This window comes from Onychomys torridus, chromosome 5, assembly GCF_903995425.1.
Source record: "Onychomys torridus chromosome 5, mOncTor1.1, whole genome shotgun sequence".
Lineage (NCBI taxonomy): Eukaryota > Metazoa > Chordata > Mammalia > Rodentia > Cricetidae > Onychomys > Onychomys torridus.
This window is the reverse complement of record NC_050447.1, coordinates 131,433,166-131,460,042: the sequence shown is the minus strand read 5'-3', so window position 1 is coordinate 131,460,042 and position 26,877 is coordinate 131,433,166. Positions and strand designations below refer to the sequence as shown.

Here is a 26,877-nt window from a genome sequence, read left to right as displayed (position 1 = left end):
TGAGAATCTAGAAGAGGCAGAACTAAGATGAAGGAATTAAGATAGAACCTAGAGGGGACCACAGATAAGTGTAGAGAGAAATCAGGCAAGAAAGGAGCTAAATATGAGAGCAGAATATAAGCTTATAATTGACACAGAATAATAAAGTATATGGACTAAGGAGTTTCGTGTAGATAGATTCATTTCTTTTTACCAAAGATTAATTATCAGCTGGTTGTAGATTCTTCCTGGGCCCTGGGAGGGGACTATCGAGGGGCTGGACCCCCATAGTCCCCTATAATTTACTGTTTATACATGTCTTGCAATGAAATGTCACTTTCTCACTAAGTTGTTTTTGTCAGTGTATTTTATCACAATACCAAGAAAAGTAACTAACATAGGTATTGAGCAAGGGAGTAGACAGCTGCTCTGACAGAACCATCAGTGCATTAACACAGGCCAATCGCCTAGTCCCACAGCTCAGGCAGCTTATGTTCCAGCAGAGCAACAGTTCTTAAATGGAAATATTTTCCCCTAGAATAGATTTAACAATATCACAACTAGAAGGATGCTATGGGCATGGAGTGTACAGACCAATGATGCTCCTAACAGCCTACTGTGCACATGACGGCCAGTTATTCTGTGAAAACATCTAGCAGTGCAGTGATGAGAAACAGGCAAGTAGTAAAACAGCTGAATCAGTCTGAAAGATGCACAAACAGGCATGGGAGCCCGTAGTCTAGCTCATGGAACACTGAGATGGGCAATTAATGCTTTAACGGAGCTGGAAATATGGGGGAGGGGGAGGGAATATGAGCACTAAGAGCAGAGGTACCTAAGTGGGAGGTCTACTCCTATACAGATTTAGGCAACTACAAACAATTTGGGGTGAGTAAAACTCAGGTCAGGAAGAAAGGGGCAAGATGAGACAAAAAAGGAAGTCAGGCTAGATCACAAATTGGGTGAGGAGTTGGACTTTACCTTGTAACTAGGAGGATGGCAAGATATTAAAGGTGAATGATGAGAAAACAAGGAGAAATCAGAAAGATTTTAAGTTGTAACCAAGAAAACAACATCTTCCAGACACAGCAGATTGGATCATGTATAAACTCAGACTGTGGCAGCACACACAAGACCTGCACAGGTTCAAACCAGACACAATCCCAGCACAAAAAGGGGAAGTGGATACTAAGTCCCACCTCTAACCGAGAAGCAATTTGCAATCGATACCTGCTGGGAAAGGGAAATCAGTTTTCTCCAACTGAGCATCACTAAGTATATAACACACTCCAGGATAGGTTCCATGCTCAGAAGTTGTTGACCAACATGAAATGGACACCATAGGCTTTTTGTTTGTTTTGTTTTAGTGTGTGTTGAAGCATAAATTGAATTAATCTCATCAATGAAAACCAGGAGTCAGATACTGGGGTAAAAACCTGAAAGATCAGAGAAGCAAGGGACTAGCCACCACTGACTTCCTACCTCTTCCATTCTTCTAACCAAAAGGGCTGAGATCCTGTCTCTGCCCTCCTTATCACTTCCTGTCTCCTGCCTGTACAGGTTAACTAGTGGCTAGTTCTGCCCTCTAACTCCAAGCAAGCTTATTTTCAGAACAGAAACAAAATAGCACATAACAGTGTATGTACACTTTTTATTATTTTTCTTATTGTTTGACTTTTTTTTTTTTTTGAGAGAGAGAGAAGTTGGTTAGGTAGGGAGGTGGGTAGGATCTGAGGTGGGGGCAAGAAAAATATGGTCAAATATATTGTAAGGAAAACATTTAATTAAAAAAAATCAGCCAGGTGGTGATGATCCACACCTTTAATCCCAGCATTTAGGAGGCAGAGACAGGCAGATCTGTGAGTTCGAGGCCAGCCTGGTCTATAGAGTGAGTTCCAGGACAGCCAGTGATACACAGTGAGACCCTGTCTCAGGAAAAAAAAAAAAAAAAAGTCACTCTTGTAACATTATGAAGAATGGTTTGACAACAAAATAAAGACCAATTAATAAACCACTAAACATAATCCAGATCAGATTAGACTCAGAACCAAATCTTGGTTGACTGGACCTAGAATCAAATAAAAGATATACCTTTGGGCAGGTCTGTGAGAGTGTTTCCTGGAAGGACTGAGAGAAGCCCCTCCTCCAGGTGAATAGCACTTTCTAGCAGCAGCCCAGGTACAAAGCTTTCTGAGGCTGCTGCCACCATCCTTCACTGACACAGGAAGCCACCTTCCGTGGCCTTCCAACACAAAGACGGGTAGCTCTTCAGAAACCTTTCAGGCTTTCTGCATCAGACTGGGACAGCTGGGGAACCAAGCCTCATCAAACCAGACTGAGCCAGGCTCCCAGCCTCCCCAGTATGCAGATGGTCTCTAATGGACTACCATGCCAACATGGTGTAATCCAATTTAGTAAATCTCTTTTGTAATATATATTCATTGTTCCTCTAAAGAACCCCAATACAAACACCAGAAATACAGAACAATGGATTGATAACTTCTATTCAATGATGCAATATGAAGATCTAATTATATATGTTTAAGCACCATCCATGTATTAGTCAAGGTTCCCTAGAGTAACAGAACTTATAGAATGAATCTCTCTATATAAAGGGGGCTTATTGAATGATTTACAGGCTGTACTCCAGCTAATCCAACAATGGCTTGCTGTGAACAAGAAGTCCAAAAATCCCGTAGTTGCTCTGTCCACAAGGCTGGATGACTCAGCAGGCCTTCAGTATATGCTGGAATCCCAAAGAAGTAGGCTCCAATGCCAGTGAAGAAATGGATACGCTAGCAAGGCAAGGGCAAGCTGACAAAAAACAAATGCTCCCTTCTTCCATGTCCTTATACAGACTTGTAGCAGAAGGTATGAACCTGATTTAAGGTGTGTCTTCCCATCTCAAAGTCTGGATCAAAGCTCTTCCTTAGAGGTCTGGACTAGAAGTGGATTCCTACTTCAAACCAAGCAAAAATAATCGCTCACCATTTCTAGATTGTAGTTCATTCCAGATGTAATCAAGTTGACAACCAAGAATAGCCATCACAATCCACAGAGATGGTTATTTAAAAGAACAAAATGTCACACACACATACACATCTCAAAGACAGGAGTACTATGAGAGTATGCACCAACAGTATCTGTATTTGTGGAACTGGAGAAGGCTCGGTGGTTAAGAGTACTTCCTGCTCTTGCAGAGGACCAAAATTCAGTTCTAAGCACTCACACTGGGCAGCTTACACACACCTACAGCTCCAGGTGATTTGATGCCCTCTTTTGGCCTCTGTGGGCACCTAAACACACAACAGACACACATTAAAAGTACATATTTGTATTCTTACGCTTTGACCTGGTTTTTCCAATGAAAAACATTTTTGCATCTTTTATTCAATTTTTTTCTTTTGAGACAAAGTCTCATGTGGTCCAAGCAGGGCTCTGTGTAGCCAAGAATGACCAACTTTTGATCCTCTTACCTCCATCACCATGCTGTTTTTCTGAATTATGAAACCAGACGTGGTGGCAGTCACTAGAGGCAGGTGAATCTCCCAAGTTTGAGGCCAGCTTGGTCTACAGAGCAAGTTCTAGGACAGCCAGGACTACACAGAGAAACTGTCTCAAAAACAATACAGCCACACCTGGGGAAGCCAGGTGTCGAATCCCCTGGAGATGGGAGTTACTGGCAGCTCAGCAGGCCATCTTAGGGACTAAATTTGGGTTCTCTAGAAGGGTAGCAATCAACTCTTCACTACTAAGTAATCTCACCAGCACCCTATTTTATAATTTTAAGATAAAAGATTAATAAAAGGGGCTGGAGAGATGGCTCAGAGGTTGGGAGCACTGACTGCTCTACCAGAGGTCCTGAGTTCAATTCCCAGCAACCACATGGTGGCTCACAACCATCTACAATGAGATCTGGTGCCCTCTTCTGGCCTGCAGGCAGAACACTTCACTGTATACATAATAAATCTTTAAAAAAAAAAAAAAAAGATTAATAAAAATAACTTCACCTCCCAAACATAATCTTGTAACAGTAAAGTAAGAGTGTGGTCTCTTTAAAACAACCACAACAAAATTAAGTAACTTATATGCACAGCTAATTCAGAGGTCAGAAGTCTCATGAATTTTATGCTACCCTGGGCTACATAATGAGGTGCCATCTCAAAAGCCATAGGATCAGTCATGGTTTAACAGGTAAAAGGTGATTGCTGCCAAGTCTAATGACTACTTTATTTCCAGAATCTGCATGGTAAGAGAAAAGTGACTCTCACAGGCTGTCCTCTGACCTATACACAAATAAATATAAAATGACACCTAAATAATAGCACGAACAAATTTTGGAGTCAACATATTAGAGGTAAAATTACTTTCATGATTTCTAACTTTCAATAATGTGTCTCATTGGAGAACATCTTCACATTTCTTTATTGTTTATTTTCTTGGTTTTGGCTTTTTGAGACAGGGTTTCTCTGTGTAGCTTTGCACCTTTTCTGGAACTCACTCTGTAGCCCAGGCTGGCCTTGAACACACAGATATCAGCCTGCCCCTGTCTCCCAAGTGCTGGGATTAAAGGTGTATTGTGTTTTGTTTTGTTTTGTTTTATCTTTATTTATTGTGTATACAGTGTTCTGTCTGCATGTCTCCTTGCAGGCCTGAAGAGGGCACCAGATCTCATTACAGATGGTTGTGAGCCACCATGTGGTTGCTGGGAATTGAACTCATGACCTCTGGAAGAACAGTCAGTGCTCTTAACCACTGAGCCATCTCTCCAGCCCATATTACATTTTATTTCATTGTATATACTTGTGTGTGTGTGTGTGTGGCAGGGGGGCACATGTGGATATCAGAGGACATCTTGTGGGAGACAGGTTTCTCTTTCACTATGTAGTACCAGCAACAGAATCAAGTCATTAGGCTCAGCAGCAAACACCTTTACCACCAAGCCATTTTGTCAGCTCATCACAATTCTTTATCATTTGTCTTTTTTTAAAGGTTTATTTATTTACTATATATAGTGTTCTGCCTGCGTGCCAGATCTCATTAAAGATGGTTGTGAGCCACCATGTGCTTGCTGGGAATTGAACTCAGGACCTCTAGAAGAGCAGCCAGTGCTCTTAACCACTGAGCCATCTTTCCAGCCCTTTATCAGTTATCTTATATTCAATTCACAATTCTTTATCAGTTATCTTATATTCTCAGCAAAATTGGGTTAGCAAAGTTCTTCAACAAGGACTGGGAATGAAGCTCAGTTGGCAGAGCATTTGCCTAGCAAACAAGTTGGTAGAGTATTTGTCTAGCAATTGGGAGATGGAGGCCAGAGACTAGATGCTCAAGGTTACTCTCAGCTATACAAGAGAGCTGGAGGCCAGCCTGGGACTATGAGATCCTGTTTCCAGGAAGGGGGGAGGGGGGAGAATCAAGGGTCTAGAGACGTGGCTTTATGATAGCATTACAAGACACTGGCCCAGCATCACCAAACCAAAAATACCCTTACACATACATTTTGATTAAACACCTTTTATTTTTTAAATGTGTGTATATGTGTGTGTGTGTATGAACTCTATGCTGCATGTGTGGAGGACAAACAACAGAGTCTGGGAGTTGTTTCTCTCCTTCAGCCCAAGGGACCTGGGGATCAAACTCAGGTCCTCAGTCTTGGCAGAAAGTCTCTTTAACCACTGAACCATCTCACTCATTTTTAAGCTGTGAAGCTTTTTCTTCTTTTACAGAATTCCAAAAATTAGTGTACTCCAATAATATTTTAGCAAATTATTTATTCAGCCGCTTCTTTAGGTTCTCAAGGTGCTCCACACCAACATCCTGCAATTCAAGAACCACGGCTTTCCATGAAGAAGGATTAAATGAAATAGTCATTAGACAACACAAGTCTATCAGATCTCGTTGACATTTTTGTAATCCTTTTAGGAATTTTTGATATTTAAGAGGGTCCTTTTTTAATTGTTTCATTTCTGGTACCGAAAACCCTATCATATTGGTAAGTATTTCATCTATAAAATCTACATCTAGATATTCCGTACCATCAGAAACCTTTGCAGTTACACCCCAAGAGCCCCCAGAGCTTGAGAGATTTCCAGTTAAAGTGACAATAAATGCTTTGACTTTCACAGTGGTAACTTCCTTTGGCTTTCTGGCCATTAGAACAGACAAATAGATAAAGGGTGGAGAATTTAAGTCCATGCCAATATAAAGATCAGTATTATTTTCAAATGATATTGAAGAACAAGCCTGTAAAGGGTAGTCATTTTCATTAGAAATCTCTGAACTCTTTTCTGATAGACAGGTTCCTAGTTTTCTATTTAACATTGTATTACTTAAGCAATGCTCATCTGAACTGTCAATGTTTAGTTTTGTTGTGTTATCTACCTCCAAAGTCTTGCTGTCATTTGTAAAATCATGGGCTAAGAATCTCTTATGATGGACTCTAGCAGATGGACAGCCAAAAAATGTGTCTTCATCAATTATTTGTTCAGATAACTTTTTTTCATTGTAATTCTTGTTTCCTTGTTTATGAATCAAAGCAGTGTGGTTCAGAGTATTAGGTTTATGTGAAAATATCTCTATACATTTGTCTGTGTTTTTCTTCAAAGTTAGTGGCTGCAATGCTTTTGTTTCCATCTGTTCTTTCTGCACAGTTTCTTCTAAGAGCAAGGCATCTTCCAGTGAAAAGTCATCAAACTCTCCATCAGTGAAAGGCACAGATTGGTTTGGTGGCTTCTCCTTTTGCCTTGAAGAAATATCACATCCTGGCTCAAAACTAGGCTGACTCGTGGGAGTAGTATTTGAGGAACTGCCTGTGCCGAAACGGCTTCCTTCCACAGATGCGTCATTATCTGCTGCAGGCTCTTCACTTTCATAAAGACTTGCCAAGAGTTCTTCATCTGAAGGTCCCAAAATAGGATCTAACCCCCCTGGAACTCTGGGCAAACTGTGATCAGAATTATTTGGTATGATTGAGACTGTAGGATCAAGTTCACCAATTAATCTTGCAAGTACTTTTTCTTGAGCATATTCTTCTGAAAGACCATCTACCTCACCTCCTAACACCTTCACATTTTCTGGTTTCAACAAGAGAACACCAAGACGGAACAAAACGCATCCATGAACCAAAATTTTTGTACCTGGAGGAAGACCCCCATGGAGAGCTGGAATAGACTGATATTCCATCCCTTGAATCTGTGTGACACCATCAGTGAGCTGCAGCATCAGCATCCGTGAAGGCCTTGCTTCCCATGGTTTTGGAGTAATCTGTGTTTCAGCTGAAACTAGATCATTGGTTGTATTCTTTCCTCTCAGCTTTTGTATCTGGGAATATGCAGGCTGACTTACGTCAACCAAGGAATTGATCTGTAGAGCATAAAATCCATTCAGTTCTCCCTTTGGAGTTTCTAAAATGTTATTAGGTAAGAGAGGATGTTCTAAGTCTCTCAGGTCAGTAAGAAGCCATTGCTCCAACACTTGTTTATTTACTTGTGCTTGGCTCAAATTAGCGTTATTATTTTCTTCTTGGATCCAGTTAACACAAGCTTCCAGCCACATTAGAGGCACTTTAACATGCCATGTTGCCAAAAGCCAAGTTTCAACTCTCAACACAGCACTTGATACACTCATTTCTTTAAACAAATCCACCTGAAAACAAAAAGAGATTCAGTACACTTAAAGTTACACTCATTTCTTTTAAATAAGAGCATATCTGTCCACTTGAAAACAGAGTGATTTAATATACTTACATACAGCACCTATAACTCTCACACAGATAGGCCTAATTACTACACCCTTTACACTTTTTCTCTCTCCAGCATTAAAAAAATCCTTGACTTTCTACCCTGCTGAAACTCAAACTTTAGAAGTACTCAGATAGTATGAGAAAAACAAAATGTTTATGAGCTAGCTCTGTCAGGGTACAGGCTACATGACCAAATGCCAATACTTTAACTTTTTTAACTCAGTATTTTCATCAGTATCACCATCTGTCTTACAGGCCTTTGAAAATTGTATAATAAAGTGTATGTGTCAGATTCTTGAAAGATATTCAGTCATTACTATATATACTGTTTTCTAAAAATAATAATCAGATTCTTCTTTCCTCCCTTTAGTCTATATTTTACTTGCAAATGCTCATTGCAATGAGTCATTGGTTGGTTCGAGGCCTCTGGCTTCTGCTACACTATCGATGCTGGATCTTCACTTGGGACTCTTCTCAGATATTCTTTTTGCTGCCCTGTATCTTAGAGATTCTGCAGTTTTGGATCTGCAGGACCAGCCCCTTCATGTGCTCCAGCAATCCACAGATGGGATGGGCATTGGGGCAGGCCAACTCAGCTCTGGATCTAGACTTGGGTGGTAGCTTAGTTGGTCAGCCTGCTAGCTTGCTTGCATCCTCACCACCAGGGTAAGCTCTCCAGCAGTGCCCCAGCTAGCTCATCTAATGCAGGCAAGGGGTGGAGCCAGATCTGCCCTTCCGGCTGGCACACCAACAACCCATACCACCAGTGCCAGCTCTACTGTGTTGTCCAGGTGAGGTGCAGGGCCCACTCTCCTGTTCTCATGACTCCAGGCCAACTCTCCCACCTGTCATAGGTGGCAAGGAGTAAAGGGAGGGGCATCTCTCTCTTGCACACACCAATGCACGACAAATAGCAGAGCTAGCTCACCCCATATGCACACCTCCCATCCCCCCACCCTCACCAACTGGGTCAGCTCTACCAAGCTGCCCAAGTGAGGGGCAGGAGAGAACAGGGGGAAGGCATCACCCTCAACCCCACCACTAGGGCTAGCCCTACTGTGTTGTCTAGGCAAGGTTCAGGGCCCACTCTCCAAGTGCGGCAGATGGTGAGAGGTGGAGCCAACTCTGCAGTCCTTGGATGTCAATGTGGTCAAGGCAGCAGTCCAGACCAGGGTTATCCACACAGCCTTTGGTGGTGACATGGGCCATGAACACTGACACAGACCCCTGTTGCTATATGGCCACGGAGCCAGACATGACCCTCAGCAGCAGCATGGGCCAGGACTTCATCACAGGCTACTCACATTGGGCTGTTTCTCTCCACCCTCGTGGCTCCAGACCTGCCTCTCTTCATAATGCTCAAGCTGTTCTGCTTCTTTCTCTCCCATCTCTCCACCCCATACTTGCACACAGTAATTGTGGCTTGTGCTTTTGCAAGGCAGTGGATGAGGCCTCTGGGTGTCAAGTGTTTGTCCAGTCCAAAGCTTCCAAAGGAAATAAGTCTCTGGCCAAAGTTAGACGCAGCACAGTAAAACTGAAATTCAACACAGAGTTGCCCAGTCTCATAGTTGAACCACTACTACAACCAATGATGAGAAGTAAACAGCAGAGCATTTCCAGCCAGATGTGGTCTCCATTCTGCAGGTCTCCTCTTCTGCCTGGGCTATGATGCAGCTCTGGGAGTCACAGCGACTCATACAGCGGTCAGTTTTCTCAAAGGAAGACTCGTGAGCTCACTAGTACTTGTGTTTGTTACTGGCTCTCTTGATGGGCATTGTATTTCACCTTTTCCATGGGGCAAGAAGAGAAACCACCTTCAAGTCTCCTTTACAGTCTCACTTCAGAGCACACCAACCACTCACCTTCTATTTCTCTACTACCTACCTGCTCACTTCTTTCTCTCCCATCACTTCACCATCTACTTACTCACTTCCTACCTCATGGTGCTTTGATGTTGTCTCGGGGCCTTCCAGCACTCAGGATGATCCCAGTCATGGTAGCTGCCAGGAGCTAGCACTGCTCTCATGCTGTTCCTCACAGCCAGGTCTCGCCTCACCAGGCTAGCGAGGCACCAGAGCTCCCACTCTTGGGAGAGATCAAGGCCCTGGCCAAAGCTACAGCTGCCTCAGCCACCGCCAAGAGCCTGAAGCCTGAGGAGCCTGATGCTCAGGTTGCAGTGACCAGCAGCTCCATCTTCATTTTCCAAATAATCAGATTCTATTAATTTAAATTTTACTCAAATAATGTTCACTAGGTTTTTTAAATATCTATAATTAACTTCATATTTTAACTCTATTAAAATTTATGACTATGGTTGGCCACCTAGCTCTGGTTGAGAAGTCTTGTTTGCCTAAATATTTTCAACTGTGTTGTCAGGAATACTTAAATCTGTCTTTCTCAGTATAATAATGCAATAACAAAGTACTAAAGACAAATCATATATCTATATATCTGCTCCTTTCAGAGATGAAGATAAGTATCTTTACTTAAGAGGTAGAACTTATCTAAGGTTTAACATGTCTGTAAAAAAACTTACCACTTTGCAGGACATGAGATCTGATGACAAGATTTCAAGTGGAGCCAGTGGAGTACTCAAAACCTTTACTGCAGAGAAATGACCCTGAGGGAAAACAGGAGCAGTAAGGATTCTAAAATGAAGGTAAGAGTATGATGATCACATGGTTCTGGGAACTTCTTAACAAGGTAAAATGGAAATAATATAGGCTTAAAATGGGAATGTAGCCAAGCGGAGGTAGCACATGCCTTTAATCCTAGCACTTGGGAGGCAGAGGCAGGTGGATCTCTGTGAGTCGAGGCCAGCCTGGTCTACAGAGCGAGTTCCAGAACAGTCAGGGCTACACAGAGAAACCCTGTCTGGGGGGGTGGGTGGCAATGAGGGGGAGTATAGAGTGAAATAAACAGAAACAAGCTGTTGAAAGTTACTCTCTTATTTCATTACTAAACTCATCAGGCTACTATGAAAATTAAGGTAGAAGAAAATTAATAAAAGTAAATTAATGCAGTGTGATGGAGCAGTTCAAAGGAAACTCTGGTAACACACTACCATTTCTTGTGTGTCTGGAGGGAGAGCATGTGTACCATGGTACCATGCAGAGGTTAGAGCACAACTTGCAGGAGTTGGTTCTCTCCTTCCACCAGGTAGATTCCAGTCAAAACCATGGTTTCAGGCTTGGTGGCAATTGCCCTTAAAAATGGCAGAAGAAAGAATCAAACCATACAACAGGGCCCACATGGGAGGCCTATTGAGGGGAGGGGAGAGAAGGGGCAGAGAAGGGAGCAGAGACCAGTCCCTGGGGACAAGAGCAAAGGAAGAGAAAGAGACGGGTGAGCAAGGCCCACCTTTTATAAGGAGAATGGCAAATGCACACAGGTGTGCTCTTAGTAGCTACAGCTGAGGATGCATCCTGTCAGGACCCTAAGGGCAGGCCAGTATAGTACAGATACCGAAATACTAATAGGGACCCCACTTGCTTTTCATTAGGCATACCCCTACTCTTATAGAATTGTATCACCACAGTCACAGCAGATAACAGCTCAGAAGGAAAGGCTAGCTAGGACAGCACCATTTCCATTTGCTGAGAGACAAATAACAGCCTCAGAGTCTTAAGAATTCCTCAGTACAGAAGAAAAACAACTTTGGAAAAGATGTCTCTTAACATTAAGTTTATAACCTGTGTGTGGGATATAAACTTTCCAGAACCAATATTAAAAGAAGCCAGGCATGGTAGCTCCCAGTATTCAAGAGGCAGAAGCAAGTAGATCTTCTGAGTTCGAGTTCCAGAACAACCAGGGACAGAGAAAGAATCCCTGTCTCCAAAAGCAAACAAACAGAAAAAACAAAACAAAACAAAAAAAGCAACACAACAATCAGAAATAAAGGCAAGAACAAGGTTTAGCTCTAGAGCCCTGGGTTCAAACTCTAGGATTTACAAAAGGGGGGAAGGAAAGGCAGGAGGAAAAAGAGAAAAGATATCAGAACATTTATCTTAATGTTTATCTATGTTTTTATATTACAGGAGTTTTTAATGTTATCTAGAAAAAATCTACATTATGTCCACGAAATAGAAGGCTTTGTAATCCTCAATTTTTTTTTTTTTTTTTAAATTTTAAGTGTCTGAGTATACGCACATGAGCACAGGTGCCCAAGAAGGTGAAGTGTCAGGTCCCCTGGAGTTGGAGTTACAAGTAGTTAGGAGTTAAACTCTATTCTTCTGGAAGAGCAATCAATATGTTTTGAACCCCCAAACCATCCTTCTAGAATTCAAAGGGGGTTTTTTGGGAGAGGGGGGTTTTGTTTTTCTTTTATTCTTTCTTTTCTTTTTTTTTTTTTTTTTTTTTTTTTGAGACAGGTTTTCTCTGTGTTGGCCTCGAACTCACAAAGATCCACCTGCCTCTGCCTCCCAAGTGCTGGGAATAAAGGCATGAGCCACCACACCCAGCACTGAAGAGGTTTTTAGGGACTATTTAATGACATGAAAACACGTTCATGTTTTCTTAGTATAACAGCCATATATAAAATTACAGAACTTAACTTTTATGGTAAGAAAAAATTTTCATTAACCTTTGTGCCTGACAGGTTTGTCTGTTTGCACAAATCTCCATTCTAAATCCCAACTACTAAGAATGAAACAGAAGAGAACAAAGTAGAAAAGTTCTATTACTTGTCAGAAAGGTTTAGGCATCTGGCTCAATGATTAATTTTCAATCAGCCTCAATTTTCTTTTAATGGAAAAGTACCATCCCTAGATAGTGTATGTGACAATAGTTGAGATCCTAAAACATTGACAAAGATTTATATCCACTATATGCATATTATTTTCATCTAAAAAATAAAAGTTTTAGATAGCTCAGCAGATAAAGGTACCTGCCACTAAGAGTAATGACTGAATTCAATGGTCCCACATGGTAGAAGAGAGAACCAACTCCTCCACAAGGCTGCCCTCTGACTTCCACTTGTATGACATGTATTCATGTTCTCTCTCTCTCTCTCTCTCTCTCTCTCACACACACACACACACACACACACACACACACACACACACACACGATGTATTTAAGTCCGTTGTAGCTTGTTAAAGACTTCAAGGTCATTTCTAAATTTTGAGAAGGCACTCACCACCCACCACCACCCCCAAATAATCAGGGCTGGAAAAAACAGGAGCTGTTTGTGTATCCTCCAAAACTGGAAAAGTGAAAGAAAATTCCATTTAGGAGTCTGCAACCCACCTGTTATACAGCCATGGATATGGTTCTTATCCTCAATTTTTTTTGTATTATGTGTGAATGTACACACACATCCATGCGGAAGTTAGAGGTCGATTTGAGAGTCAGTTCTCTCCATCCACCATATGGATTCTGGGGATGGAATTTACAACGAGTTTGCCCTTGGCATCAAGCACCTTTACCCACTGATCTATCTCATCTGCCCCACCCCTCATGTTTTTTTGTGTTTGTTCTTTTTCTTAGTTTAACTTTGGCTGACTTTGAACTCACAAATCCACCCATTTCTGCCTCCCAAGTGCTGGGGGTTAAAGGCATGAACAACCACATCCATAAAACAAAGATAACCACAACTTTTTCACAGAACTGTGATAAGCATTAAATTGCCAGCACAAACTCTGGCATACAATACAGAATGCCGGATTTGGTACCTATATAGTATTTTAACTATTATTCCAACTAGCTACTGTATAGTTCCAATTATACTAAATCCTACAGTCAAGTAATACGTGTTCCAAATTGACACTAAATCATTAGACTATACAATCTAACCATTAACTCCTGGTATACCCAGGAGCCACTAAATGAAGCAAACTGGCACAGGCTTTGTTGTGCCACCCAAATCCAGGGCCTCCACAGCCTAAGTGCTATGCCACTGAGCTGCATATCTAATCCTGAGCAGCGGTTTTGATAATGAATTGAAAACTTCCAACTTCAAAGAGAAAATGAAGGATGGAGAAGAGACAAACTTTTAGTTACTCAAAGAGAAAACCTAAAAGAAGAAAAGAAAGCAAATGGATGTAGCTGAGGGCATTAACAATCCCATAATGGAGTCTAGAGAAAGTAACTTTTCATTAGTCTAGTCAAGATAGTTCCAGTATAGTTTCCTTTAGATTCCCATTCATCACTACTTACAAAAAAGAAAAAAGAGTTAACTTTTGCTGGGGTGTGGTGATACACGCCTTTAATCCCCAACCCTTGGGAATTGGAGGTAGAGGGAGGTGGTTGTGAGTTACATAGTGAGATCTTGTCTCAAGAAAACCAAAAAATTAAAAACGGGCCAGGCATGGTGGCATACACCTTTAATCTCTGCATATGAGAAGCAGGAGCAGGTGGATTATCTGTGAGTTCAAGGCCGGCCTCATCTACCACCCTCACTTCCAGGTTTTCTTCTGTCACCTAAGTAAAAGGGTGCTGGCATACACGTTCTGAAACCGGCAGCACAAAACCCTCACTAACGAGCGACTACTTCCACAGCCCGACATCTGGACGTCTCAGCAAGAGCTGGGGGCAGTGGAGGAAGCACCTAGGCTGGCCCTTCCCTGAGGGTGAAGGCGTTACCCCGCCGCGCGGGAGTCGGCGTCGTGTTCTGCGGTCGGCACGGTGCGGGACCGGCACGAAAGTGACTCCAGGTTCCTCTCGGCGAATTACAGCCACGTGAAGAAGGCAGGCCTCGCAGGGCCGGCGCGCTGCGGGCTGGGGCGTGCAGGGGAGACGCCGGGGCAGCTGTGGAACCCCGGCCGAGCACCGACCTGGCCATCCCGCCTTGGCTGGCTCAGCTGCGCGATCCGAGAGGACACAACCGGCCGCCGTGCGCCGCTAAGCGTCCTCTGCCGCTCGGGGGCCTTTCTCCTCCCTCCACTTCTTACCAACCAATTTGGCGCGCACCGGCGTCCCTCCTCCAAGCCCACAAAACGCCCTCGGGGCTCGGAAACACCCTTGTGCCGCCCCCTCCCGACACACGTGAACAGCCATTTCAAATCTCGCGAGAGGAGTGCCCCTCTTCCCCTCCCCCTCACTCCGGAGTGCGCGAACGAGAAAGGAGGAGGGCGCTCCAGGCGACAGCGCTGCAGACGCCATTATCCTCTGTTTCTCCGCTGCACGGACGTCGCCGTCGTGCTCGCCTCTCTCTCGGTTGCGGCCTGTAGGTATCGGGGCGGCTGGGCCTCGGGGGTGGCGGGTCCGGGGAGCGGGATGGCGTCCGGGGATGGCGGCTCGGGCTGTCCCCAAGCCCGGGCTTTCTCAGGCCCGCGGCCTTGCAGCCCGAAGGGAGTCGCCGGCGGAAGGCGGGGTTCTCGGCGCCGTCATTGACGCGGCCTCGGGCCAATCGCTGCGCCCTCGCACCACCGCCGAAGCCTGGGCAGCCAATGGGGCGCGACGCCGAGGCGGGAGGGGGTTGGCCCTCGTTCTCTGTCTAGCTGTGACCCACCGTCGGAGGCGGCGCGGCCGGGAGGCAACGGCGGACTCGCGCGGTGAGCGGGGCCGGGCGAGCCGCGCGCGTGTGGAGCGGGGCCGGAACCCCCGCTCGGCGGCCGGGAGGGGCTGGGGCCGGCCGGCGCGCGCTCGCCCGCCCGCCCGCCCGCCGGGAACGGCGCCCGGCCTCCCCTCCCCCACCGCCGCCATTTCCCCGAGCGTGCCTCTGCAGTTGGCGTGCGGGGCGCTCGTGAGGAGAGGCCTGCACAGGGCCGGGCGCGGGGCGCGGGCGCCGGGGTGGGAGGGGCGCGGGCCGGCGCGGGGCGCGGCGCCTCCGCGGCCCCTTTGTCCCTGCGCGGCGTGGGCCCGGGCCGGGCCGAGGGCTCGGCGGCGGCGGCGGCGGCGGCTTTGTCTCGGCGGGGGGGGAGGTGCGGGGACGAGCCCGCGGGCCCGCGTGCTGGGTGGGGGAGGGGGCTCGCGCGGCTCCGCCTAGTCGCGCGTAGTCGCCATTACGCGGGCCGCCATTTCCTGTCGGATCCGGGTGAGGCGCGGCGCGGCGCGCTCGGCGGCGGGCTGAGCTCCCGAGGGCCGGGCCGTGGGCAGGAGGGCGGCGTGCGGGCTTCGGGGACGGCGGCTGCGGGGCGCGGGCTGTCTCGCCGCCCGAGGCTATTGGCCGGCGCGGCTGCAGGCCGAGTGGCGAGGCGGCGGCCTGAGTGTGATGCCTTGACTTGGGGCACTTGTGCGGTGGCCGCGGTACGGCCTCACGTTAGGGCGCTCTGGCGGGCTTTGGGCGTGTGTTAGGGGTGGGACTGTTGGGAATTGTAGCCTATTTGGCAGCATTTAAAATCATGGTGGTGTTGGTGGTTAAAGGCTCCGCTAGCTTTCGTGGATAGTGGCAGTATTTTGAGCCTGGTCCTTAATCAGGGCTTTTGATTTCTCCCTGTGGACGCTGAAAGCAGCTTTGTATTTGCCATATTCGTAGACTCGGCAGATTTCATTGAATGGTGTTGTCAACCAAAAATAAGTAAATTTCAGTTACTACTAGTCTTACAATAATACTTGACTAATTTTGTGATAAGGTGAGGTCTTTTCGAGAATTAGTTTTGTGAGCAAAATTTTTGGTTGGCTGGCTTTGCAGTTTTAATGAAATGAAGTTGTTGCAGACGGGCTTATTAATTGCTTTGCGGGAATGATGATGGAGGTAGTTGGGTGCTGTGTTTCATTCACTGACAGTCTCAGTCTATAGGAATCTACCACACCTGGTTCTCCGCTTCCTCAAATGAGACCTGGGACCCCAGTATTAGTTAGTATTAAATAATGAAAGGCAAACCTAATTTCTGTTGGTTTTTATAGACTGTTGTAGCCCTAGGGTGTCAGTTCTGCTGTTCAAAGGGGTGTGTGTGTGTTCTGGAAGTGGAATCCCTTTTAAAGATTTTAAGCAAGATAGTGTTTGCTTTCCCATAAGCCAAGTGAACTAGCTTCTTTGTTTTACAGATTGGTGTATCCATTTAATTCAAGAAAATGGAGACCGAGCAGCCAGAAGAAACCTTCCCCAACACCGAAACCAATGGTGAATTTGGTGAGAAGATATTTTAATTATACGCGATTATACATTATACATACATGTGTTAATTTCAGTATCACAGTAGTTTGTATGTGCTGTAGTTATCTCATACATAATTATAATTCCATAGTCTTGAGATTCTGTTACTTCTTGGTTTTTATGGATAAGAAGTAACCTTGTCTTATACCCAAATTTTTAATCCTTTGAAGTATTTATAATCTTTGTTACAAAGGGAAAAGACCTAGAAAATAGCAGGGATTTTAAAATATAATTTAAACTGCCCTTTCTTGTGGATATTTCTAATTTAAAATACAAATTTAATTTCTAGGTAAACGCCCTGCAGAAGATATGGAAGAGGAGCAAGCCTTTAAAAGATCTAGAAATACTGATGAGATGGTTGAACTGCGCATTTTGCTTCAGAGCAAGGTATAAATACAACATTTTGTTGTCTTAAATTAAAATGTTTCACTTTAAGCCCTGAATTTGGCTTCCTGGGAAGCTTTTAGAGCTTATATTAAAGTTTTGTAGATTTGTTTTGAAACAGGATCTTATATAGATAGGTGAGGCTGGCCTGGAACACTTGATCATCTGCCTTTTTGAGTACAGGGATTTGTACTTTCCCATTTAGTTGGTTTGGTTCATTATAAAAACTTCGGAACTCTGGGTGGTGCTGGAGTTTGGAAGGTGAGAAGCCCTATTACCAGGGTCCACCAAAGATGAAGTTAATGAATGAGCAGGACTCTAGGCATTGAATTTTTAGGTATTGGTTAGTTTTGTTTCCCTGGGGAACTAGTTTACTTAGGTTACCTTATAACTTTGTTCGAGTCACAATAAGTATTTGCTGCGTAGATTGTACTTGGTTTTTTTGTAATCTATACTTTCTAGGAATTTTACACTCGTGTCTGATGTTGTAAATATTCCAACAATCTACTGTAAAATTATTCATACTCAGGAAGTAGAATCTTGGTTTCCACTCATTCTGAAGTAGATTTGTTGTTAAAGTTTAAAAGATAGGGGTGGAAATGTTAATGTTATAGAAATGCAAGGTGAAGTTTTTCTGTTGTTGTGTTTTTGTCTATTCCAGAATGCTGGGGCAGTGATTGGAAAAGGAGGCAAGAATATTAAGGCTCTCCGTACAGACGTAAGTATTAAAGTACTAAACAAGCAGTTGTGGGTTTCTAGACTTTTAAAGGTTCACATCTTAGAAGTCACTGAATGCAGCTACAAACCATTTGTAATAATTAATGGTTATATAGATGATTCCTGTAAAGCCCTGATTAAGGTGGAACGTAAATAATAAAATCTTTTCATTTTCTGATAAGGCCCTTCAAATTAATTCACTTCAAATAAAATAAAACATCTTAATTAGAAATAGAGACTAAGTATAAAAACTCTTAATTGCATCATTCCTCTTGTATGTGTGAGAGGGAACCATTACTGAAAGCCGTTGAAGATGGCTTATAAAAACCAACTTATTTTCTTTAAAAAAAAAAAAAAAATTCATCTGTTCCATAGCTTGCAACATGGAGCTCATGTTAACTGATTTTTAAACGTGGTTAACAGATTAATCTTGGCAATCGAAACTATGCCTGGAATTTGAGTCTTCATAATTTATAGTGGGTTGACTCTTGTGATTAGACACATTAAATGTTGGCAGCACCAGAAGTGTTGTGTGTGTATTTCTAGAACTTGACTACACCAAAATTTCTTAATGTTTATCTTGGTAAAATTAAGGCAAATAACCTTGTTGAATACCTAACAGTATTTCATTTTTCTCTCTGTAACAGACCTTTGTGTTTCTCTTGATTGCTATAAACTTTAAATTTTGTTTTAATTTTTATAAGCCTGCTTATGAGATACAGGAATGTGTTTTACATCTCATGAAACCAGAACAATCTTACTAGTTGGGGGTTTGGTGTGGGAGTTTTTGTTGTCTTTGAACCTCTTTTTTCCTCTTAATCCAGATGTTCTGTATAATTATCTGGGTTATTTCCCCATTTTCCTCAAGAATTTCAGTAAACTTTTGAGTCATGACAGGTTTTGTGTCTACCCTCACGAGCCAGCCTGCTACTGAAACATTAAAAAACAAAACAAAACTAGAACCATCATTTAAGGTCCTTAAATGTTAAGCCACAGTCAGGTATAGAGAAGTCCATTATTGTGTTAGTCTTCAGAACAACTTAAGCTTGTTTCATTAATTGAGAGTATGAGTATAGTTTGTATTAAATTAAAATTTATTGCTTTTCCCCCTTTTCCCTCTCCTTGTTTTTTTGGCCATATATCTCCGTTGCCCATGTACTGGATCGACTTACCCCTGCGTTGCCCACCATGACGTTGGCCCATCCGCCCCTGAACGCCCATGTGAAAACCCTGGTTGGCTATGCCCAAAAATGTGCTCGTTGCCAAACGGGTACAATACTTGACAACTTCTGATTGAATGCCCATGCCCAATGCCAACATCCACGAACGCCAATGACCAATGCAGTACAATGCCAGTGTTTCAGTCCCAGACAGCAGTGGCCCCGAGCGGTATGTCCCAACAGTTTATGCCTCACTGCCTGATTAGAAAGAGAGAAATGTATTTTATTACCTGCCTTTTATATAATTAAATAGTATCCCCTTTAGACCGGTGTATTGTTTTTCAAGTTTCTGTCTTATTTTCCCCATTAAGTCCTTTTGTCACTGAACTTTGACCGTGAGTTGCCCACCCAAACGATCCACTAATTTTATTTCAATGGAAGGAGCACAGCTTCAAGTGTTGCATATTTGCTGCATTGTAAATCAAACTGTTAGCCAAATAGTCTCTCGCTCTGTCTTTGTGGCCCACCTTGCTTCCCAAACATTGTCTGTTCATAATTTTTTCTGATGAAACGCTAACTGGTTCACTTTTCCTTCACTTCTCATTTGTATTGTCTTTGTTTTGTCTTGCATTTGTATTTGTTTTCTTGCAGAGCCCATTAGTAGTCTAATTTCTAACTGGTATCCATAACCTTACTCCAGATACAGTGTTCACCACTTGCATAGTCCCCTTTACCCAAGAGAAGGTGTGCCAGTATTACCAATGTAACAGTGAGGGTGTCCTTAACTTGGTGGCGGGGAACATGAGAATTCAACTCTGCTTCAATTCTGGTCGATTATTGCCACTTAATCTGAGCCCTTCCAGCAGCCCATTCTCTCTCTCTCTCTCTCTCTCTCTCTCTCTCTTTCTCTCTTTCTCTCACTCACTCTCTCACTCTCAAAGTCTTCTAATAATGTTATGTCTGTATTGGGCATAAAAATAAAATGCATGTATGAAATTCATAAATAGGCTACTTTAAATGGGGACTACTAAGTAATTATGATGTTACTTCTCTAAAAGTTTATGGCTGCTGATGACAAAACTCACTTTTCTTTTCCACTTTTTTGTATTATGTGGTATTTGATATTTGGCAGCATACTGAGTATCAGTGCTGATATTGAAACGATTGGAGAAATTCTGAAGAAAATCATCCCTACCTTGGAAGAGGTAGGTTTCTTCTTTTTCTTTCTTTTTTTCTTTAAAGCTTGGCAAGATGAGAGTTGATGTTTAAGTTTTATTGGGGTGCACTGGGAGAGGGAAAAGAAATACGACAGTTTTGTAGCAGCAAAATCTTCACAGAGTATGTAGGATTCTGTAGTATTTTGAATTCAGGCTGGGCACTCCTGGAGTAGTAACTACCTGGTCATGTATAATGACTTAGCATGTATTTTAAAGGCCTTGGTTTTAGAATCTGTTTCCTTAAACTAACAATGTTGAGATGTAATGGGCAGATTAGATATAATTATATAATTAGATATAACAAGTTTTTTTTTTAAGTGACAATAAAGGGTTTGTTCAGTTCCAGGTTTATAGTCTATCTTAAGTCAGGAACATGTCTTAGGGCTTCTCTAGACAGGAGGCAACGGACCCAGGGCTGCTGGAGTCTATGTAAACATTTAGTGGGTGGAGAAAGGGTTTTATGTTGGATTTTACTGTTAAATAATCTGGATTAATAATAGACTTTAAAAATATGTTGTAGTAGCTTTACCAATATATGCGACAATAGCCTGATCACGCTAGACACTTAACCTATTATTCTTATTTTCTACTTTCAGGGCCTGCAGTTGCCATCACCCACTGCAACCAGCCAGCTCCCGCTCGAATCTGATGCTGTGGAATGCTTAAATGTATGTCATAGTGCCATTGAACCCCACTGAAGTATGGAGCCTGGCCCATAGGATCGATTTATTTTTAACATAGTGTGCTTTTCCCATCTCTATAGAAAAAGGCTTAAAAATATGAGATATGAATGGTCTTACAACTCACTGTTGACCCTGCTCCATGCTGCAGTGGGAATTAACTACATTTGCAAAGTGCTTTGCAGTCATTTTTATTATGCTGTTATTTGAATGTTAATAATTTTGTGGTAACAGCGACATGCTAAATGGCTGCAGTGTGGGTATGGTGTTGCAGGACCTGAAAATAAAATAGTTTTTTAAGGTGGTGCAGATTGTCCTTTTTGGGCCTGGCTATTGAGGATAATAAGCACATAACTGGTAAAGTTATTGAGATACTAATTCAGGTTGCTTTCTGCAACAGTGCATTATGGTATGCTTAAACATAAGCTGATAGTGTGTTGGGAAGATACTTATAAGAGAGTAAAATTGTGTATTCCCCCCTCCACAGTACCAGCACTATAAAGGAAGTGACTTTGACTGCGAGTTGAGACTGTTGATTCATCAAAGTCTGGCAGGAGGAATTATTGGTGTCAAAGGTGCTAAAATTAAAGAACTTCGAGAAGTAAGACTGTTTTGTTCCTTGCTGGATTTAATTTTCTATCCAGGGTTGGTTCTTAAAGTAACAAAACTAAGTTGTTCTATTAAACCATTTCTGGTGCTGTTTAGTTGACTACTTTTGTTGTTGTTGTTGTTGTTATATTGGGAGTAATTGGGTTCCTGTCTGAACTAGGGAGCCTATGAATTTTATTTAATGTGTTAACTTCCTCTAATGAACTTTGTTTTTGTAAATGTGTTGTAGAACACTCAGACAACAATCAAGCTTTTCCAGGAATGCTGCCCTCACTCCACTGACAGAGTTGTTCTTATTGGAGGAAAACCTGATAGGGTTGTAGAGTGCATCAAGATCATCCTTGACCTTATATCTGAGGTATCTTTGGGGGTTTTTCGTTTGGTTTGCTTTGGTTTTGCTTTGCTTTGCATTCATTGTCATGAAACAAATATGGCAGTATTTAATTTTGACATTTCCCTGGGAGTTATGTGTTGCCTGCTTTTTCAGACATAACCTAGGGGTAATAATGGTCTCCTTAGTATTGTTAAAGTCCTTTTCATCATTGCCTTTTCCCGTTGCTGCCTCTGTTACCATTGAGATTAATTGATAATTGAAATGGTTTGATAAGACCAAAAGCTCTTTTACTTCAGTCTTTAAAGTGCTGTGTTTCTGTTTTTAGTCTCCCATCAAAGGACGTGCACAACCTTATGATCCCAACTTTTATGATGAAACCTATGATTATGGTGGTTTTACAATGATGTTTGATGACCGTCGTGGACGTCCTGTGGGATTTCCTATGCGTGGAAGAGGTGGTTTTGACAGAATACCTCCTCGTGGTGGGCGTCCCCTGCCTCCCTCTAGAAGAGATTATGATGATATGAGCCCTCGCCGAGGACCTCCTCCACCTCCTCCTGGTCGAGGTGGCCGTGGTGGCAGCAGAGCTCGGAATCTTCCTCTTCCTCCACCACCACCACCTAGAGGGGGGTAAGCTTTTAGCCAAACATGAACATTAAAAAGAGGCTTCATGGGGTTGGGGAGTTAGCTCAGTGGTAGAGCGCTTGTCTTGTAAGCGCAAGGCCCTGGGTTCGACCCTTAACTCCAAAAGAAAATAAAAGAGGCTTCATTTAGCAGTAGATGGGGTGGTCTTGGTGCGAGTATATAAACATTATAACACATCTTTATGCTTGCAGAGATCTAATGGCTTATGACAGAAGAGGAAGGCCTGGAGACCGCTATGATGGCATGGTGAGAATTTTGATTTATAAGGGTGTGTGTGTTTTGTAAGAGACTTTATAATCAAACATTTTGTGCAAGATTACATAGCCATTGAAGTAGTATGGTATTTCTGTCTGAATACAGGTTGGGTTCAGTGCTGATGAAACTTGGGACTCTGCAATTGACACATGGAGTCCATCAGAGTGGCAGATGGCTTATGAACCACAGGTTGAGTATTAATAGTGTTAATGTGATCTGCAATCTAATTTTCCTATTAACAATAGTTGGTTTCATATCCCCATACACATAATTTCTAGTTTCTTAGAATGTTGTGCACCTAAATCTCCAGTTTGCTTACTAGAATAAATTAGATATGTGTTGTTATGGGGGAGGGGGCTTTTTTCATATTAAAATAAGTGATTTTGGCCGGGTGGTGGTGCACACCTTTAATCCCAGCACTCGTGAGGCAGAGGCAGGTGGATCTCCATGAGTTCCGAGGCCAGCCCGGGCTACAGATTGAGTTCCAGGAAAGGCACCAAAGCTACACAGAAACCCTGTCTCAAAGAAAACCAAATAAATAAGTAATTTTGTTTTCCTTTGTTTTTAGGGTGGTTCTGGATATGGTAAGTTTCTTCTTTGTGAAATAAAACATTATTTCATACTTATTCTTACATGAACTTACTGCTCATTATTTAAATCAGATTATTCCTATGCAGGGGGTCGTGGCTCATACGGTGATCTTGGCGGACCTATTATTACCACACAAGTTACTATTCCCAAAGATGTAAGTATTTTTAATTGAGGGGACTTTTTTGTTATGATTGCTGCTTCTGTAAATTCAGCAAAGAATTAAAATTTATGGTTAAGATGATGTTTAAGAACTTGTGGGGGGTTGTTAAATCTCACATCAGACTGGTGACAATAAAAATAGATGGTTTGGGTTCTTGATTAGTTGATTAAGGAAATGTTAAATTACACATATCCTAATCAAAAGTTTAGTTAAGGAACTCAAGACTGCTTTCTAAATAAATTACTATATAATTATAAGGTACTAAAGTCAAATACTAAAGCTTGTATTTAAAAATCTTTTCAGTTGGCTGGATCTATTATTGGCAAAGGTGGTCAGCGGATTAAGCAAATCCGTCATGAGTCTGGAGCATCGATCAAAATTGATGAGCCTTTAGAAGGATCCGAAGATCGGATCATTACTATTACAGGAACACAGGACCAGATACAGAACGCACAGTATTTGCTGCAGAACAGGTCAGTTTAAGCTTACCTTTGTGTTATATTATACATACATATACACATATATACTAAAACCTTTTAAAAAGCTTTTCTTCCCAATTGATTTTTCTTTTAGAAACCATGGTGTTTCCGTCACTTGGGGAATCTAACCTCTTAAACATCCTAATTAATAGCTCTGCCTTGATTTTCTTCTGTTTTCTTACTAAAAATGAAGACACTCAATACTAATCTTGCTGGAAGAAGCCTTAACCAAGCAAACTTCTCATTTCTCTGGTGAAAACTGCTGCCAAAACCACCACTTGTAATAAATTATACAGAGCCTGTAGAAAATGTAGAAGAATCATTGGATGTTGGCCTAGTTCTGTGTGGAAGACTAGTGATTTTGTTGTTTTTAGATAACTAAAACGACAACAAATCACAGTCTGCCATATGGCACAGGCCACCTCTACAGGACAGATAATGATGGTGCTGTAAAACGCAGCATTTCACACCTTCCTCGCATCTCTGTCTTTCTACCAAGTATTAACAGCTTCTAGTTTCATTTTCTTAACTCTGCACTACTACTGTCTAACATTTTCTAGAGTTTTACATTGCTTTAATTTATAGTTGCTAATGCTCTTTAAAGTTCTTCTAATTGTAATGGACGTGTTTATCATTTAATTTAGCATTGAAATTGTCTTAATGTTGATTAAGATGTTTCGAACAAAAATTCTAATTCGTACTTTTTTTTCTTTTCTTTTATAGTGTGAAGCAGTATGCAGATGTTGAAGGATTCTAATGCAAGATATTTTTTCTTTTTTATAGTGTGAAGCAGTATTCTGGAAAGTTTTTCTAAGACTAGTGAAGAACTGAAGGAGTCCTGCATCTTTTTTTTTTATCTGCTTCTGTTTAAAAAGCCAACATTCCTCTGCTTCATAGGTGTTCTGCATTTGAGGTGTAGTGAAATCTTTGCTGTTCACCAGATGTAATGTTTTAGTTCCTTACAAACAGGGTTGGGGGGAGGGCATGCAAAAAACTAACATTGAAATTTTGAAACAGCAGCAGAGTGAGTGAATTTTATTTTTTGTTCATTGTTGGTGGTTTTAAAAAAAATCCCCCCGTGTAATTATTGTGAACACCTTGCTTTGTGGTCACTTGTAACATTGGGGGGGTGGGACAGGGAGGAAAGTAATAGTCCACATGTCCCTGGCATTTGTTCAGAGCAGTGTGCAGAATGTAATGCTCTTTTGTAAGAAACGTTTTATGATTTTTAAAATAAATTTAGTGAATCTATTTTTGGTGGTCTTTTTTTTTTTTTTAAGACAATTTTCAAATGGTGGTTGAATTTTCCAGCCCACCCCTAAACTAAACGCTAAGTTTGATTTTCAGCTCCTCTGTTGGATATAAGTGCCCCTCTTGGATATAGGCAAAACATATTGGCAATTTCAGTTAGGGTGATTTCTCAATGGTTGGAAAGATGTGGCTTGATTAAATTTCCATCACATATTCATGCTTATAATAAGCTTGGGATTTTGTTTGTTTTTGCAAATGTTTGCCAATACTTTTCAACAGTTTTCTGTGTTAGTTGTGGAGAACTAAGGTGGGGAGCAATATTACAAGAGCTAATTTAACCATCTTAAGTATATGCCAGAAGCCTGATGGGCAATGAGCTTTATTAATAATCAGAATAACACTTGGTTATGGAAGTGGCTGATGCTGAGTAAATCTGGTTATTTTTGTTAGATAATTTCTCACCTGTAGACAAACTGTCAACCTGCTAGTGTCTTGTTAGTTGAACTTTGTAAAAATATATATATACTTGTTTTTCCATTGTATGCACAATGAAAAAAAAAAAAGATGTACCATTTCTCTGTTGTGTGTTGAATTATGTAGGAAATGTTTGTGAACGATTCAAAACAAATGGAAAAAGTTCCTGTGGATGTTTTGTGTAGTAACTTGGCATCTGTATTGATAGTTCAAAATCCACATCTAAATAAAACTTCCATGATGTTAGTTTGATGTGTGCCCAATTTGAAAGGGGGTTGCCTGATATGTAGTTTGTAGAAGTGTTCCTCTTGTAAGGAAACAGTAATCTTAAATTACATTGGGGTTTTTTGTGTGTGTGTGAAACAGTATTTTAGCACATAGAGACAAAGTCTGGTTAAGGACAGTCCATAGACAGGTCAGGAAGTTCTTAGAGATATTATGATACTAATTGGACCTCCTCAGAGCTTGGTCATTTTGAGTAAATCAAGCCTCAAATGTGTGACTCATTGGAGACAGTATAAAATAACTGCAGTGAGTAAAGATAGCTGGTTCAGACATACCATCTTCAGATGACTTTGCTTTCCACACTCATAAGTTTGAGGTGGAGTCATCGCTTAAGCTTGAGAAGGTTGGTGTAAGAATGTAAAATGGGCAGGTTTTTGTTGTAACCCATGTTGAGTAGTGCTTGCCAAAGACTTTATCTAGAGGGGTGACATGCTTATGAAGGGCATATAGTTTTGTTAAGTAAGGAACCATGACATGAATTCACTCTCAAAACCAGCAAGTCATAACCTGAGGGTTTTTTCCAGAAGGGTAAGGCTTGGCTGTATTGCATCCTAGGCAAGGCCAGCCTTGGCCTTGGCATTTAAGTGAATTAGGGTTTAAGTTTGGAGTGAAGCAAAAAAAATCAGGGAACAAATTGCTAGTACTACTGGAGGGAAGTGTCCCTTAAGACTGCTTTCACAAAGTCAGTAAGAACACTTCTCTCAGCAACATGGATGCATCGGTCATGGATGCACTGGAGAGTGACGCTGATTGGAATAAAGTTTTGGAAAGGATGGTCTTTTTACCCAGTGGTCTAAGGACTAAACTAGGCCTTTGGTTCTATCCCCAGTATCTTGGCAGCTGGGCAAGATTGTGCATACCTATAATCTTGGGGCA

At 42.1% G+C, this 26,877-nt stretch overlaps 2 protein-coding genes across 14 annotated transcripts; one reads left to right on the top strand and one right to left on the bottom strand.

The window, feature by feature from the left end:
- Positions 1 to 5,658: 5,658 nt before the first annotated feature.
- Rmi1 (RecQ mediated genome instability 1) lies at positions 5,659 to 15,285 on the bottom strand. 6 transcript variants are annotated; one of them, XM_036186824.1, is made up of 4 exons: positions 14,306 to 15,285; positions 10,260 to 10,343; positions 9,028 to 9,508; positions 5,659 to 7,626 (listed from the first exon to the last, which is right to left on the bottom strand). In XM_036186824.1, the coding sequence occupies exons 3-4, from the start codon at positions 9,109 to 9,111 to the stop codon at positions 5,749 to 5,751; spliced, it is 1,962 nt and encodes a 653-aa protein (XP_036042717.1). In that variant the 5' UTR covers positions 9,112 to 9,508; positions 10,260 to 10,343; positions 14,306 to 15,285; the 3' UTR covers positions 5,659 to 5,748. The 6 variants fall into 6 exon arrangements, with proteins under 6 accessions (XP_036042717.1, XP_036042718.1, XP_036042720.1 ...); XM_036186825.1 differs by having other exon boundaries at positions 9,028 to 10,343; positions 14,497 to 15,285; XM_036186827.1 differs by lacking the exon at positions 9,028 to 9,508 and having other exon boundaries at positions 14,497 to 14,810.
- Hnrnpk (heterogeneous nuclear ribonucleoprotein K) lies at positions 14,753 to 25,962 on the top strand. Of its 8 annotated transcripts, none has more exons than XM_036186832.1 (16): positions 14,753 to 14,888; positions 16,652 to 16,736; positions 17,050 to 17,147; positions 17,806 to 17,862; positions 19,207 to 19,250; positions 20,154 to 20,226; positions 20,835 to 20,906; positions 21,406 to 21,519; positions 21,757 to 21,885; positions 22,187 to 22,491; positions 22,698 to 22,752; positions 22,867 to 22,950; positions 23,330 to 23,345; positions 23,424 to 23,506; positions 23,816 to 23,985; positions 24,775 to 25,962. In XM_036186832.1, exons 2-16 carry the CDS (start codon positions 16,679 to 16,681, stop codon positions 24,803 to 24,805), a joined length of 1,389 nt encoding a protein of 462 aa, XP_036042725.1. In that variant the 5' UTR covers positions 14,753 to 14,888; positions 16,652 to 16,678; the 3' UTR covers positions 24,806 to 25,962. The 8 variants fall into 8 exon arrangements, with proteins under 8 accessions (XP_036042725.1, XP_036042723.1, XP_036042729.1 ...); XM_036186830.1 differs by having other exon boundaries at positions 24,715 to 25,962; XM_036186831.1 differs by lacking the exon at positions 14,753 to 14,888 and adding an exon at positions 15,116 to 15,216 and having other exon boundaries at positions 24,715 to 25,962.
- The last annotated feature ends 915 nt before the right edge of the window (positions 25,963 to 26,877 follow it).

Bases quoted from the DNA above. Each gene is read 5' to 3' on its own strand.
- Hnrnpk (XM_036186830.1), top strand. From the start codon at position 16,679: ATGGAGACCGAGCAGCCAGAAGAAACCTTCCCCAACACCGAAACCAAT. The intron at 19,251-20,153 runs GTATGTCCCAAC...GATATTTGGCAG, and splicing joins GACAGCAGTGGCCCCGAGCG to CATACTGAGTATCAGTGCTG. The intron at 22,492-22,697 runs GTAAGCTTTTAG...TTATGCTTGCAG, and splicing joins CCACCACCACCTAGAGGGGG to AGATCTAATGGCTTATGACA.
- Rmi1 (XM_036186823.1), bottom strand. The intron at 7,627-10,259 runs GTAAGTTTTTTT...TTTTGTTTTCAG, and splicing joins ATCTCATGTCCTGCAAAGTG to GTGGATTTGTTTAAAGAAAT.